The 17741-nt window shown below is 41.9% G+C and overlaps 1 protein-coding gene across 1 annotated transcript in view; it reads left to right on the plus strand.

Moving 5' to 3' along the window:
* ABI3BP (ABI family member 3 binding protein) overlaps nucleotides 1-17741 on the plus strand; it is a 1978933-nt gene that overhangs the window by 868813 nt on the left and 1092379 nt on the right. Inside the window, exon 5 of the mRNA XM_085622401.1 lies at nucleotides 16914-17095. Within this exon, the coding sequence (XP_085478527.1) occupies nucleotides 16914-17095 (182 nt within the window). The remainder of the gene's footprint in view (nucleotides 1-16913; nucleotides 17096-17741) is intronic.

Below are 17741 nucleotides of genomic sequence, written 5' to 3' on the forward strand. Positions count from 1 at the left end.
GGCTAAGCAGCAACTCCTTAAAGTTTAATAGAGACAAAACTGAAATTCTCTGCTGCTCTACTTGCAACCTATCGGTCAGGCTTTCTCTTAATTTCTGGCCTTGATCAAATAGAATCAGCCCGGATTTGTCATCCATGGTCCGTGACAACAACTTATCCTTGGAGACTTATGTTAATAAGACTGTGGTGACTTGTTTTGCTCTGCTCCTCACTCATAGGAAAATCTTACCTTTTGTACCACCATCGGCAAGGGCCCTGGTCATACAGTGTATGATGCTAAGCAGATTTGGCTATGGTAGTGCCCTTCTGTTAGGTGCCCCAGAATCCTTATCAGAAAGACTCCACCAAGTACAAGCAGTGATCATTAAGATTGTTCTAAATACCCCTTAGACGTAGTCATTCTTTATCTTCTCAAGCTCTATCAGAGCTCCACTGGCTTCCAGTGAAGGAACAGATTGCGTTCAAATCACTGTGAATTGTGTTGAGAGCAATACATAAGAAAAGCCCTATTATCTGCAAAGGAAATGTAAACACTATACACCTCTGAGAGATGTTTATTCTTCAAACTCAAACATTCTCTGCATTCACACATTTCGAAAGGTCAGACTAGGTGGCCGAGCGTTTTCAATCAGGGCCGCCCAACTCTGGAGCAGTCTTCCATCTTCTCTAGGAGCATCCCATAATCTTCTTCAGTTTAGGAAAGGGGATCACTGACAATATTGTGGTAAACAATATAGTTGACAAAAATACTGTATCAAAAATATAGTTTACCACAATATCGTGCTCCTATACTTATAATGGTGAGTACAAAAAAATCGTTGACTCTAATATCTTCCAGAAATAGACAAAATATAGATTTTTTAAATTACATGGAGTTTAAAGTGGTAAATGTTAAATATTTTAACAGATAAATTTAGTATAATGTAAATTAAATATATTCCACTATTATTCAGGACAATATATAAATACATACTAATATAAACACGCAAACACATATATACAAAGTAAAACCATACAAAGGACAAAGTTGAATTGAAAAAATATATTTATCCAAAAACTCATTTACAAAAAAACTAAGAACATTAAAATAAATGCAAAAATAAAAACAAATAATAAAAAATATAAAAATGCAATGAATGCTATAAAATCCGTTTAACCAATATTATGAAAACTACTGTAGTCTAAGAATACTTAATATACTATTCCCACTGTAGTTTCTGAAGCAGAAGGGAATGTGTTGGACTTTGGAAGGTTGAAACATACTATTCCCACTTCAGTCTAAGCAGCGATATGGAAAGCGTTGGACTATGGAGGGGTAAAATGTATTATTCCAAATCCAGTCTACACAACAGTAGGGTAAGTGTTTGACTTTGGAGGGTTTACATTTACTATTCCAACTCCAAGTGCAACAGTAGGGAAAACGTTTGATTTTGAATGGGTAACAATTCCTATTCCCACTCCAAACAGTGCAACAGTAGGGAAAGAGTTGGACTTTCAAGTGATAAAATGTACTATACCCACTGCAATCCCTGCAACCATGGTGAAAACGTTGGACTATAGAGGGGTAAAATTGACTTTTCACACTCCGGTACCTGCAACATGATAGCGAATACACAGGGAATCTTTTAGCCTGGCAGGCAAAAGAGAAACAGGTGCGTAACAGGATCGAGAGATTCTGGAATGAATCGACTAAAACACGTTCAACCAGAACGTTGAACATAGGCGAGCTCTTCCTTAAGCACTATAAGGGAATTTATCAATCAGACTACCATGCACCCTCAGAATCCATTCGTGGTTTTTGGCACGATTTTCTAGTTCCTATTTTAAACAGGAACTTTCGAGAGGAATTGCTAGCTGATTTCACGAAGTAAGAACTCGACTTAGTCATAAGCTCTTTGCCTAATTGTAAAGCAACTGAGGAAGACGGCTTTCCCACTGAATTTTTTAAAAGATTCACCTCAACTCTTAATATTGAATTCTTAAATCTTGCATATCATCTACTACAAGGGGTGACCTTCCGTTATCTTTTCGTACAGCAATAGTAGTGGTCAGCATTTTAAAGAAGGACAAAGATAGTGAGAACGTGAATTCCTGTAGGCCCATAAGCCTTCTAAATGTTGACTACAAAATGTTTTACAAAACTCCTCACTAGAACGCTTAATAGAATGGTAGGTTAACTTATTGGGTATGATCAGTGTGTTTTTGTAGCTGGGAGACGGCTCCACACCAATAATTTAATAAGACTGAGGCTCAGGTCTGGTTTTTAGACGCCGAAAAAGCATTCGACCTAGTCTCATGGGATTGTCTGTTTTTGATTTTGGAAAAATTTGGCTTCCCAGAGGAGTTTATACATCTAATAAGACGGCTCTATACGAACTCACAGGCGCAAATTTTAAGAAATTCTGTAAATATAGGCACATGTCAAATAAACATTAGACAAGGGTGTCCTCTCTCTCCGATTTTACTCACGCTATTTATAGAGCCTCTAGCAATAGCAATTAGACAGAAAAAAGCGTACACAGTCTCTGTTCAAGGGATGAAAAATATCAAACTCTACTGCGACAACATTGTCCTTTTTTTAAATTCAAAAACAGACACCCAGGGGGAAATCATGAGGATTTTCTCAGATTTCCAAGCAATAGGTGGCTATAAAATAAACAAGTCCAAAACAGAGATCATATTGTGCAATTGTTCTATTGATTCTTTATTGCCAGAATTCAGGCCTGTATATAAGACTCGCCCAAAGAGATACTTAGGGATTTTTGTGACAGAGAAAGTAGAAGATCTATTCCATCTAAACTATACCCCGTTGCTGAAAAAAGTGAAACGCCTGTTAGCACGATGGAACCAGCTCCCACTATTATTATTAGGTCGAGTGGCACTAATTCGTATGTCTATCCTTCCATTATTCAATTTTCTTTTTAGCGATGCTCCGTGTGCACTACAAACATTATTTAAAGAGATAGATGGCATGTTTTCTTCTTTTGTATGGTCGAATAAGATACAGAGACTAGCACTTAGCACTTTAAGTTACCCTGTTGCAGAAGGAGGGCTGTCCCTTCCAAATATTAGGAACTATTATCATGCGACTTTTGCACATTATAGCTTCAGATTTTTCTTTTTGGACCCTCAGGAGGTAGACAACTTCTTTATTAAAAAGATCTTAAAGGAATATAATATTGTTGACCCCACAAGAATAACTAAGTACCCTAAGAAAGTACATTATAAGACTCTCCAATGGGTACGTAAGCGAAAATCTAAATTTTTAACATTTTATAGTATTCCAAGATTTAACAGCTCGAATAGGCTGTCCCATTTTTACACAGGGAAAGATGTTTTTTAGAGACTAGTATTCTTAAAAAATGGGAAGAAAATGAGTATGTACAGATTCGGGATTTTATTATAGGCAATTGTTGAAAGTCATGGCCAGAGATCAAAATGGGGCTCTCACACTCTAAAACAATCCTAAAATGGTCATTTATTAGAGTAAAACCCTTGTTGGAAAAATTTGATATAAAAAATATATTTGCTAGAGCAAGTATCAGTGAAGCTTTTGATACCCCGATGCAGCGGAGGATCAGTGGCTGGGTTAAAATCTTTGACGAAAACAAGCCTCTCATGCTATATGAAAAAATCTGTGATAGATGGTAGAAAAGGGAAGGGAAGCAGGTCTCAAAATCAACCTAACATAATAAAGGAAAAATTCTAGACCTCATTATTTCGAAAGGGCAGACCGTCACCTTGGATTCTATTACCCCATGTGACTGGTCAGACCACCACTGCATCCTTTTTTATATCAACAAGGAGGTACAGTTGAGAAAGGCTCAACCATTGAAATCAAAGATATGGAAAAGGGACCTCAGACTAATAAACTCTGTTGAGCTAGCCGCCCATTGTACATCTGCCCTCTCCTCACAAGCGGACCTGACTGAGGTGCAGTTACTCACTGACTCCTACAATTGGACCATCTCCAACATCATGAATGACATTGCTCCAATCAAACATAAAAATGCTTCAACAAAAATATCCAAACCTTGGTATAATGATAACTTAAACACGGAACGTCGCAACCTTAGGGCAGTTGAACGCTCCTGGAGATCAAATCCCTCCTCGGACCAACTTAAACTCCTAAGAGACGCTAGGAGCCTCTACTACAAACAAATCAGGAACGCCAAGTCTAACTATTTCAGACACCAATTGGATCAAGTGGCAAACCGTCCCAAGAAACTTTTCGAATTGGTCAAACAGCAATCAATTGTAGGTCCAAACCTCTCTGAACCTGGAGGCAGTCCACCCTCTTGTGACGAACTTGCTGCTTTCTTAATTGAGAAATCAAAACTCATATCCTCTGACCTCGCTGCTAAGAAGGCTGTACTTCTCTCCTCCAGGGCAGCCTCACCACCTGACCGCTTTGAAAAGCTCAACTCTACCCCCCTGAACGCTAAGAACAATGCGTCTTGGGACACCTTTACCCCATTTAGTGAACAAGACATCAAAAAGATTCTCCTGAACATCAACCCTTCCAACCACTTCAGTGACCCGTTACCCCCGTCCATTTTCAAGTAAATCAAGTCAAGTCAAATAAACTTTATTTCGGAGAATATCTACATAAAAGATGCATAGAATTATACTATTATAAAAATATTTAAAACATGCATAGAATTAGTTAAAAAATGGTTTAAAATATTTAAAACATTTAAAACACCAGGACATCTATATGGCCGCTCGTTACAACAGTCATATACAGTTTAAACCAGTACAAATTGAATCAGGTGAGCGTTTTCAGGTACCGTCTCCTTGTATGCCAAAAAGCCCCCAGAAATTTGGCCACAGCAAACACAATATGGGCAGCCATTTCGCTCTTGAGGATTCTAAAGGCTTCATGACACCTAGTAAAACCCAAGTTCCTGCAAATGGGGATGATCCATTTTCTCCGCGCCTCACTATAGCCCGGACAAAAAAATATTATATGCAGTTCAGTTTCATCACTTACTCTGCATGCCGGGCAAGTGCTAGGTGCGGACTCAATCCAGTGACTAGTGAGTGCACGGATTGGCAGGGACCCATGCCTCCATTGCAGATACAGCTTCCTTATTAGTACTGGGTGTATATTGTCCAGGGCTGGTTCCAGGCTATAAGCATTTTTAATACAAATAAATTGCTCCGTGAGGCTCCCTGGGGTTGTGCAGGGATGCAATGTGGGAGCCTTGGAGTCATAGTAGATTTTAGTGAGGGCCTTTTTTGGAAGCCTGGGGCAAGCATCTAGAGGATCATTCCATAGGGTGTCAAGGCCTAGACCCACCAGACTACTCCTTACAAATTTGAGCCAACCAATGTTCCCCGAATTCGGAAGGCTAAGGACTTCCTGCAAGCCCTGCCTATAATGGATCAATTCGGGCACCGCCCACAATCTATGCCAGTAGATCAGAGGGCGGAGCGCCAGATCTTCTTCCAGGGGTCTAATACCTAAGTCAAGTCTTAGTGGCACTAAAGGTGTACTTGGAGGGAGGGCTACTAAGCACCTGAGAAACCTGTTCTCCTCCTTTGCCAAGCAAGACGAGACTTTGTGGCCCTATAATTCACTGCCATAAATAACGGCTCCTCTGGCTTGCGCCCTATAAATGTGGAGCGGAGGGCCTATAGGTTTAAGAGTTGACCTATTCTTCCCCAACAGCCTTAATATCCCACCCACATGTTGTACTAGTTTTAGCTTTGCTTTCTCCTGATGGGGACCCCACCCCATTTTCTCATTGAGGGTTACACCAAGATATTCAAAGGTGTTAACCCGTTCTAGCGTATTGTTCCCTATACGGGGAATGCAGTGGAACCTAGGCGGGGGATTGAAGGCCATAAATTTGGTCTTCGTGGTATTAATCTCCAGTCCGTGCTCTCTACAGAAGTCCACAAAGCCATCCAGAACACGCTGGATTCCCATCGGCGACTTGGAGAGGAGGAGGGTATCATCCGCAAACATAATTGCCGGAACCCTCCTTCCTGCCAGCTTTGGGACGTCAGAATTAGGGACCCCGTTGAGGTGGTCAATGACCCCATTGACAAAGAGGCAGAACAGGGTCGGTGCAAGTACGCACCCCTGTCTTACCCCTCTGCCAACGGGAAACTTGTTGGATAGGGCGCCCTGCTTACCACACCTCACTTGAGCATAGGTGTTGGTGTGAAGTCGAATAATCATCGACAATAGATCACTTGGTACCCCCACTCTGGCCAGCACTTCCCACAGCTTACCACGTGGAACCAGGTCAAAGGCCGCCCTCAGGTCCACAAATACAGTACTTACCACGTGGAACCAGGTCAAAATCAAGAATGCACTCATCCCCACCTGGACAAGGATTATAAATGTGTCTCTATCACAAGGCACAATCCCTGATTGCCTAAAAGCAGCTCAAGTATCCCCTATTCTAAAACCTAACGCTGATAGGACCGATCTCAATAATTTCCGACCTATCTCCAACATCCCCACCCTAGCCAAACTCCTTGAAAAATGCGTTCAATCCCAACTCTGTGCTCACATTGAGAATTACCAACTCTTAGACCGGCATCAATCCGGCTTTCGGATGGGGCACAACACCGAATCGGCCCTCATTCATGTTATGGATGACATTTTAAAGATACTCGATCAAAACGAATCCTGCCTCCTGATCCTCCTTGACCTTTCCTCCGCTTTTGACACGGTTAATCATGACAACCTCTTATCCATTCTTCAAAACAGGATGGGTTTTGGTGATCAGGTGCTACAGTGGTTCTCGTCCTTCCTCCACCACAGATCGCAAAGAGTCAAGGCAAATCACTCTCTCTCCCAGCCCTCTCCAGTTCCCATAGGGGTCCCCCAAGGATCTGCCTTATCTCCTATCCTCTTCAACCTTTTCTTGGAACCATTAGCTAACTCACTTAACTCCATGGATATTCGTTTCCACATGTATGCCGACGACACGCAACTCTATTTGAAAATCTCATCCCCGGAAAACATCATCTCACTCAACACCACCCTAACGTATACTCAAAACTGGTTACTGAGAACCATCTCCTGCTCAACACCTCAAAAACAGAATTCCTGCTCATCTCCCCTCAGAATTACATCCCCAATCTTGACCTCTGGCTGAGCCACCTCACTGCTTTCAACTGCACTCCTCTCATCGTAGACTCAGCCAAATCTCTAGGAGTCATCATGGACAAGAACCTGAATATGAAAAATCATATCAGCAATACATGTAAAGGAGCAAACCACTTGATGAGGACACCTAGAAATATCAAACCTTTCCTTCCACTTCAGGATTTCAAGCAGGTGGTCCAAACGCTTGTCCTACCGAGGCTAGATTACGGGAGTGCTACCCTCTGTGGCCTTCCCAAATACACCCTGGCTCCGCTAAGGGCATCACTGAATGCTGCTGCTAGACTGGTTACAGGCACCAAACGCAATGAGCACATATCGCCAGTCCTAAAATCTCTAAATTGGCTCCCCTACGAAGCACGAATCCAGTTAAAAATTGCCGTTTTGACGCACAAAGCCATCCACTTCAATACTCCCAGGTACCTGGCACAAAAACTTGAACTATCCTGCGGTGTAAGAGCCTCTAGAAGCGCCACTACTTTCCTCCTGAAACCACTTATCCTTAACAAAAAGAGAACTTGTCACAGAGCCTTCTCTGGCGCTGCTCCAAAGATATGGAACTCTCTTCCACCAGAAGTACGCAGAATCTCCGTAACAACGATGTTCAAACTGGAAGTCAAAATATTCCTGATGAATAAATTCCTTCAGTAATTGGGCTAGGCTCTCTGGCCCGTTGTCATTGTTCCTACTTCCATGGTTCCAACATTTACAACTGCACTTTTTATGACATACTGCGTCCCTCTTTCGCTATCCTGTACAATTGTTTAACATAACTACCATTTGGAATTTTCATGTAACTTATGATCATTCGTGTTTTTATCCCTACTTGTTGTTGTTTTTACATTATTGTCCTTCTAGTTCCAGTTCGAATGTAAAGCGCTCTGATATCCTTTGGGATCTTGTACGCGCTAGATAAAACTTTATAAATAAAAATAAATAATAAAACCTGGAACAGAATTAACTAACTTAATGCATCGACACACAGAGGCGCAAATTTCAAGCGTATGCAATTCTATTCAAAATGGTTGATCTATAGGACCCCTTCTTTTCTTCACAAGATATACCTACAAATTGAGGACAAGTGTTTCTGCTGCACAAAAGAGGGTGGTGGCACCTGGTCACATATTGTTTGGGAATGTCCGAAAATCAGTAGTTTGTGGGAAGGAATTGAAATGTATCTTAGATCTACCTTAGACCCTTCCATTTCTATTGATGCATCTATTGCAGTTCTGGGTTGCTCCCCCGATATTACTATACAAGAAGAATGCCTATACATTGCAGCATTGGTAGCAAGATCCCTAATTCTACAATGCTGGCGATCCAATAGGATACCTTCTTTTCAAGCATGGAGAGCGAAATTAAGCAAAATCAAAGAATTGGAAAACAAATATGCACTAAGATCTGGCTCAATAAAAAAGTACGAGATATGCTGGAGTTTACTAGGGTTATAGGTCAGAGAAAGGGAAAACTGCCTTTTTTCTGAATGTTAATTATCATTAAGGAGAAGGCGAAGTGGCAATTCGAATAGCTAAGCCTAGTCCGCAAGGTCAGCTCCCCAAACTACTCTTACCATATTGTACGTTCTCAGGCACTTTATATATCCTTTATCTTATACTATATGCCTGCCCCTTCCTTTTTGGTTGCAATAGGGTTATTGAAAGAACGTTGGGCTATGTTCATTCCTAATATTTAGCACTCTGCACTTTATCCAATTGTGATCTGTAATTGTTTTTTGTGACTGCCCCGTCTCTTCTCTGCAACAGGGCGATGGGAAAGAGTGTCGGGTTATGTTTACACCTAAATGTTTAAATGTTTAGCACTTGGCACTTTATACGGTATCTATTTTCTGCAACAGGGCGATGTGAAAGATTGATGAGATATGTTTACTTCTAAATGTTCAGCACTTTATACGGTATTTATTTCTGATATGCAATGCTGTATTTTTTCTCTGTACGTTTGCTACTGGTAAAGCAACTCGAATATTCTGATTATTTCGCAATTTGCACTTTACTTGACAATTCTGCAGTTTTGTAATTTGCATGAACTCTCAATATAAATATATAAAAATAAAAAAAAGTTGGTACTCCTTCAGGCTTGAATCAATCATGACAGGCAGCTCAGCGGAATCAGTGGGCCCGAGCTTGCAAAGGGGGCATACTGATTGCTGCAGGAAATGTTAGGAATGGCAGGGGAATCTAACGGAGAAGAATCTGGAATGGGGAAAATTGCCAGTATTTTTTGTATTGTTTATTTTGAAATTGTTGCGTTGACATTTAATTTACTAAATTTTGTATTTTGTATTGTTTTATTATCTGTGTGGTGATCTTTGTATGGCAACTGCCGCATAAAGGTTTTTGACTGACTGATAATGGATGCAATTTGTAAATGATCTAATTCTTAAGGGGAGCCTGCGCCATTTACACTGTGTGTATGGAACTAAAAAGAAAGGTAATGTAGGTCCCCTGAAGAAGTAAATTGAAATTTACAAAACTTGACTGCCTATTTACATTGATGTACATTGTCAGTGCAAATACATCCCTGCACAGATATCATTTGTATTGTCCCTAAGTGTTATTGTGCCTGGTGGGATAGAGCATGAGCGAATAGTTTTGTATCTGGTTTATGCGCATTAGCACCCCGTCATACTACTTTGCATGAGCAATAACTACCAGGAACAAACTGATAGTAACTGCATGTCCAAAAGCTGGAGTAATCTCATTTTGTGCACAACCTACAACGGATACTAGTAACAAACTGAACACAAATTGCGTTTCCACCCTTTTAGTATTACTGCATGGATTGAATGGAGCCCATGGGAAGGTTTCTTTGTTAAGACAAAATATACAGATTCTATAATCCACTACAATGCATGAAATCTCCTTGAATAATAAAACGTTATGCTAGTTTATACATATAATTTTCAATTTATTGTGTATATTACTTTTTAAGGAGAAAAGAAGATGTCTAATGTTTAACAGAGCAGCAGTATTCTTGACAGATTTGATTAGAGTATGGAGTGATGTGTGAGGCATGATTGTTTTATCTTCTGTGTCACCAAATTCATCGATGTGTTTAAAATTATTCATCGGGGCAAGAACGTCATTGAAGTTTGGTCGTTCGACAATACCATTTCTTTCAGGCCAACTCACCCCCATGCTGATATTTATGTGACATTTCATACTGATCTGGGGATATGCATTGGTGAGAATTTCTTTGGTGCCTAGGGTTCATGTAATGAGCTATTGCTGGCAGGAATGACGACTGCCAGGGATAGTTGTGAAGTGATGGGTATAACAAACAGTACGAAATCCAAGGGTCTACAAAAATCACTAAGAGAATATGTGCTCTAAAAGCTACAAGCAGATGAGTGTATAATCTATTAAGATATAGTCACAAAATGCCCACCTAAAAACGCCAAAGGGCATTTTCCTTGTTAGGACCAAATCCCTCACTCACCATGAAGGTGACATGCTTCATCATGGGGATTCTCCTCTCCAAGGAAAACCTAGTTCCTTGGAGGGCTACAACCCTCTCAGCTAGAGAGAGGAGCACAGGGATGTTTTGAATATCAAATAGGATATCCTAAATCCTCATGTGAAAAGCGGAAGTATGAGTGAAGGCGCAGCGCAAAAAAATATATAAGTGCAACAGTGTTGTGTAAAACTGGATAAGGGTTGTGCAATCCAGCATTTATTCAAATACACCCTTTGCCAGGATTAAAACCAGATCACCAGCGGTATGGATTTAAAACCGCTCTGGTGACAGTGAAAAAGTGGTCGACATGTTTCAGCCATACTGCCCATGTGTCGGTACTCCGTACAGTGTAGAGCCGGCAACCAGAGGTTGCCGGCTCTACACTGTACAGAGTACCGATGGACAGAGCGGTGCCCCCCTTCCTGAGCGGCTGCCAGGCTGAGGTGGGACTGAATACCCAGCACATGCGGGTATATTCCTCTTCCATCTAAATGAAAGACTGAAGAGGTATTGGATACATTGATAAATTATATGCAGTATCCTTTTGTGGCACTGGTTCTCACGTTGTTCGCAGTAGCACCTGGTTGAGGTCCTGATGAAAGCCTGACCCACACATGGGCAGTATGGCTGAAACATGTCGACCATTTTTTCACTGTCACCAGAGCGGTTTTAAATCCATACCGCTGGTGCTCTGGTTTTAATCCTGGCAAAGGGTGTATTTGAATAAATGCTGGATTGTACAACCCTTATCCAGTTTTACACAACACTGTTGCACTTATATATTTTTTTGCGCTGCGCCTTCACTCATACTTCCGCTTTTCACATGAGGATTTAGGATATCCTATTTGATATTCAAAACATCCCCGTGCTCCTCTCTCTAGCTGAGAGGGTTGTAGCCCTCCAAGGAACTAGGTTTTCCTTGGAGAGGAGAATCCCCATGATGAAGCATGTCACCTTCATGGTGAGTGAGGGATTTGGTCCTAACAAGGGAAATGCCCTTTGGCATTTTTAGGTGGGCATTTTGTGACTATATCTTAATAGAATATACACTCATCTGCTTGTAGCTTTTAGAGCACATATTCTCTTAGTGATTTTTGTAGACCCTTGGATTTCATACTGTTTGTTAGAGTTTTGATTGGGGAATAAATCCATTGTGGTCTTTAAAAATTCCCTTAGACCCTCCTGTTTTCAATCTGTCTTGGTTTGGTAGTTAAGTGATGGGTATACCCTGGAGATATTGGGATGAGTTGAAAATTAGAGGTTGTTGCAAATAAAGATCTGCATTTTCAGGATGCAATGCTTGATGTATGGTGGTTTAAAGGTAGAGTCTATGCAGTAAAAAGATTCAACCATCCATGCTATTTAGGTGGAATTTTCTTCAATACATCCCAACACGCATTCTATGCTCAGCAGAAGAGAGTATCCTTGTCACCTCTAAAACTGGATACAAATACAGGGGACAATGATTTTATGTGATGACACCCACCTTTGGAACAGTGTAATGGTAGATCCACCAAACCCAATCGCTAACGCAGTTCAAGGCAAGACTGAAGACCCATCTCTTCCAACAGGATACTAGCTTCTCCCACACTCATCTCTACCCCATTATGTGTTACTTCTAATGTACCTTGACTATGTTGTACATTATTCATTTCCACTTATACCTACGCTGTATTTGTATAATATGAATTACAGCGGCCTTCTCTGCACAGCCAAGGTAATGACTGACCAGCTTCAGCACCACTGGGGCGTGATCTGGACCTCTTTACCCCTGCTAAACATTTTGTATAATCTAGCTTTTTTGCCTCGCCACCCCTTCTCTCTATTTGTAACCAATATGGACGAAGCTGTCCCTTATCACTGCATTCACAGTCACACTATATTCCATCTTAATTCTTCATCGACTAGTAGCAATTTATTTCTACAATGCACACAGTATCACTGTAGCTCGGGTAAGGAGACTGTGCACAAGGATATTGAATTTATTGTCCTAATATGCAGGCTTATGGTCGTAGTTTGTCATGACTACGATGCTCATATATCTGAAGAGAGCTTGGGTCTTGATAGGTTGCCAGTGAAAGAGGTGCAGTGTTTGGGAAAAACATTCCCTTTTTTCAAGTCTGGGAACCAGTCTGACTGCAGCGCTTGATATCTTCTGCAGGAGATTGGGGACAGCTAGATTAAGTCTCATATAACACATTTTGCAATAGCGAAGATGGTAGATCATAAGGGTTTGTGATGGTCATGATATATTCCTTAAAAGGGTTTTAGATCTGAAAAAGAAACCTACAAAGGCCTAAATAGGTATGTGTTTACCTTTATTGATGTGTGGGCAGAAGAGTGTTTATTGCCGCATGATTGATTTCAAATTGTTCATTGTTGACACAAAGCCAATTGTGTGCCTTCCACCTAAACTACCACCTCAACAAATTCTCAGAAAATCATGCAGCATGGAAAATAGTTAATTTGGGCATTTAGGGCATTAGAAATGTGACCTGCCTTCTTCTTTTCAACATATGTACTAAAAAACAGTCGTATAAAGTAAAACATTCACTGGATCAAATATGTTTAGCTTATCGCTAAATCAGATTATTCATCTACATGTCTGTCTGCCTTCAACCCAGGGACTGGCGCTCAGTGGCGACTGGTGACATGTCAAAGTGGTGAGGCATAAAAGTTTGGTATGACTTTTATGTGGTGCGCAACGGGGTTCAGGCTGGATCCTCCTCCAGAGAAAACAATTGAAAAAAAGATCTTCATATCTTCAACCACCTCTCTTTCCTCGTCAGCAACTTCTTTTCTCTCTTCCCCAAATGCACTTCCTTGAATCTCCCTCACTTCACCACTTCCAAACATCCACTGCACTCACTCACATTTATATAAACATCCACTGCACTCACGCAATTCTTTTACTTTTGCTTTTGCTTTGTAAATATTTTGCTATCTGTGCACCCCTTCACACACAGTTTCACAAAATTGCAATTTCGTCTGGAATACATGACCATTGTTCTGTGTGCTCTGCAGAGAGGCCAGCCCACTGACAGGCACTTTGCTTTGGCTTCAGCATCAAAGCTCTCAATCAAAGACCCTCATTAACACATGCACAGCTCAAAGTATGCAGGGAAAACAAATACATGATTAAATAGCTACCACTTGAGGAAGGCAAGATTAAGTCAAACTTGAAAAAAGAGAGGAACTAAATCGCTGACATGCATTGCCTTAACGTTTTTAACATTCATTGTTCGTAAATCAACACATGTTTTTGGCATTATTGTTGTTAAGGGCATGAAGATAAGGCTAGGTTTAATGTCATACAGCAGAATATTTTGCTATCTGTGCACCCCTTCACACACATTTTCACAAAATTGCAATTTTGTCTGGAATACATGACCATTGTTCTGTGTGCTCTGCAGAGAGGCCAGCCCACTGACAGGCACTTTGCTTTGGCTTCAGCATCAAAGCTCTCAATCAAAGCCCCTCATTAACACATGCACAGCTCAAAGTATGCACGGAAAACAAATACATGATTAAATAGCTACCACTTGAGGAAGGCAAGATTAAGTCAAACTTGAAAACAGAGAGGAACTACATCGCTGACATGTATTGCCTTAACGTTTTTAACATTAATTGTTCGTAAATTAACACATGTTTTTGGCATTATTGTTGTTAAGGGCATGAAGATAAGGCTAGGTTTAATGTCATACAGCAGATAACTGTATACTGTAAGCACACATCTCTCATTTTGCACTTGACTTGGATATTTGGATTAACTTCACAAGGGAACAAGAACCCTGGCCTGCTCATTTTTTGGATCCATTTTGCGAGAAATAAATGAAGCACCTACACTTCTAACGGGGCCAGTCATGTGCAGCCGGGACCTGGAGTGTCATAGTGGGGGAGGTTAGATGGCAAGGGGGTTTCAGAACAATATACATAACAGAAGATTAGCATTCTAACATTTACCATTACCAAGGTCAAAGCACCAAACCACATGTGCTTGCATCCACTCCTACGTGTGACAAATGGGAAAAGATGGGAACTATTCCTGTGAATGACGGACGGCTGCTCTCATGCAGGGTTGGAGACTCCAGCACCTGAAACTATGACACTGAAAGCGTCACTAGTCTACAGTAGATACTGCCATAGACTACAGTGGCATTGATTCATTATGAAGGGATTTAGAACAGTAAGCCATGTATTGTGCACCACAGTTCAGAAATCTGATTTACTGCCTGGCTTCCATCTCCTGCTTCAGAGCGAGGCGGAGCAGGCAGTCTGGGACAGACAGCCCAGATTTAAATACATTGATTTGTTTAGAGGTATGATTGTATCTCCAAATCAATCGGTCTATTTAAGATTTGTACAGAAATGTGAAGGAAATCATTTCAGGGGGGCGCAGCTCCAGAGCCCTAATGGAGAATTTGCCCCTGCCTGCGCAATCATCATGGTGTCGTTAGAACCAAAACTTTACACAGCTGTCTGCCTACAATCCTCGGGCCAGCAGCGTGATTAAATCACAATTCAAACTGAAACAATGCACAATTACCATATAACTACCCCCCACCTCCCTGACTCCTTCAAGAGAGGAAGTTGCAGTGACTTTTGGCAGTGAAGTAGGGGCGCTTGGTGTTGGTCTAAGTGGGAACCTGTTGGCATAAAGTGTCTAGGGCAAGGACAGGCTTTCAGGCATCTAAGATGAAGGTATCAAGGGCAGCAATTTGAGATAAGTTGGGCATCTCAGCTCATTAAATTCGGAGGAAACTCCAAGGGAAGTTTTTCATAGCCAAAATGACCCACAGTTTGTGGAGCCACGTTGTGTAGTCAGTAACCCTGCCTGTGCCCATTGCGGCTTGAATGACTTGGTGAGCAGTCCCCAGGGCTAGAGCCATTTGTCTTCCCTGCAGCGAGTGCAGCTCTGTCTGTGTCCCAGCTACCCTCCACTTGCTTCTTCCCATCTGTGTCTGGTGAGGCCAGGCTCCATTGTTGTTGGTCTGCTTATGATGAAGTGTTCAGGCCTATGTGTGGAGCGGCTCCATCTTGCATGTAATAAGCCAGTCTTATGAGTGCTTCAGCTGACAGACAGGCACCCCTCAGATCAGTCCCTAGGGGAACCACCTTGCAGGCCTGTTTCAGAGATGACAGCCCAACCAAAGTCAGCAAGGTGGTGCGTTCGACAGCCCTGACACTAAGGGGGCTGCCCTTTTGCTGAGTGTATGGTGGACCGCTGGGGTCGCCACAGCTCAAAATGAATGTCCCTCGGGTCAGCAGCAGTACCTTGGCATGGTCCCCAACATCTCCTTGCTGCCAGGGTAGCCTTAGGGTGTCAGCCCTGTGTGCAGCTGCAGTGCAGCGCAGTCGACTGTCTTTACATTCAGGGGGCAGTCATTTTGCAAGCCTGCGGTCGGCTGCCCCTGCCGCTGTGCTGCGATGTAAAAGTCCACAGGATCTTCAGCAGCTCTCTGGTGGGGTCTGTACAATCATTTCATCATGTGGAGAAGACTGCATGGAGAATTCCTGCTCAGGGACTCTATAGGCAGCATTTATGGTTGGCCTGGGTGACGGAGTAGCGGAGAGTACGTCCTACTCTGCTGCCATCTTGGCCACGTCACCTCCATCTTGGCCACAGCCCCAGAATTTGTAGACATCGAAGCATATTCATTGGCTATCCGTTTTGTTCTTAACTGAGTGAGGGATGTAAAAACCAAATTACCTTTTCATTTGTAAGTAATATCTTCCTTAACAAGCTCATTAATCCCTTTTCCTATGTATTTTCTTTTCCTGAATGCCAAGACACTGCACACAGTACTCATCAATCTGTCCATCACTTGAGGAATGTATTAGATAATGGAGTGCTGACCTTAGAAGAGTTGGCTCAGTCATGATTGACACAATAATATATAACAAGGATACATACTGTAGGTCAGCTGAACAATCAGCAAGGAGCTTGCTTGCGCTCAGCGGCGTATCTAAACCTTAGGCTGTCCGTGGCGATCCCTGTGTTTGCTGCCCTGCAGCGGCCGCATGTAACAGCGGGGGGGGAGGGGTTTGGGGGTTGCTGGCGATTAATGCATTTGCCACCCCGCAATGCCTGCAGGTAAGAGGGGGGGAGGCCACCACCCCCAAAACTCGTGCTGCCCGGGGCAGACCTCTCCCTTGCTACGTCACTGCTTGCGCTCAGTGCATGTCTCTTGGCAATGTCAGTGCAGAGCCTGCAGCTCAGTCCCCTATATACAGATTACTCAAACTGATGTTGTGACGAAAAATGCAAATACATTTTTATGGATCAAATAATGTTTGCTTTCTTTGCTACACAGGTTCTATACCGTTCGTTACCGAGAGAAGGAAAAGAACAAAAAGTGGCTTTTCCATTTCTGCCCAAACACAGAGACAGTGATAGACAATCTGAAACCAAACGTAATTTATGAGTTTGGAGTGAAAGACAACTCTGAAGATGGAACATGGAACAAGGGCGTCGCACACAAAACCACTGCACCACGTAAGTAATCATTCAGACATGATTCAAATATTTCAGTGTATTTAGTAAGCAATTTCACAGTCATCCACTCTGTATAATGATTTATTGTCCATTATTAATCGTTACCTACAGAGAACCAAACTCTAACATATAATGCTTCAATTCTTTAGCTGATCGTAATGTTGTCAAATCTGCAAATATTTATAAGTTATAGGATTATGCCTGTCTATTGCAATTGTTGGATCAGTATTTTTATATTGACAAAAATATACATATTGATTTCTGGTGCCACAAAACAACCCTGACTGCATGATTCCAGAAACGGATATACATAGCCCTTATGAGTCACACAGCAGTTGGGCTACAGAGGTTAATATCACCACCGGGATCCTAAGTCACAATCAAAGGCTTGGAATTAAACCTTAAAAATACTATGGTTCTAAAATGCATCAAACAAAGAACAACTGATTATTGACGCATGGAGGGAAAAAGGAATCTTACTAATCAAACGTACAAGTATTTGGGGGTCACCTTCAATCTAATCGTACAGCTCTATGGACACGGTTTCCGAACGAGCGATTACGATGACCGATTCGGAAAGCTGTTCTGATTCGGTCTGCCCAACACAAAATGGCTGTCGTAATCTGTCTTTGGGGGCCTGTTGCGG

Source organism: Triturus cristatus, chromosome 8 (assembly GCF_964204655.1).
Source record: "Triturus cristatus chromosome 8, aTriCri1.1, whole genome shotgun sequence".
In the NCBI taxonomy this organism is placed as follows: domain Eukaryota; kingdom Metazoa; phylum Chordata; class Amphibia; order Caudata; family Salamandridae; genus Triturus; species Triturus cristatus.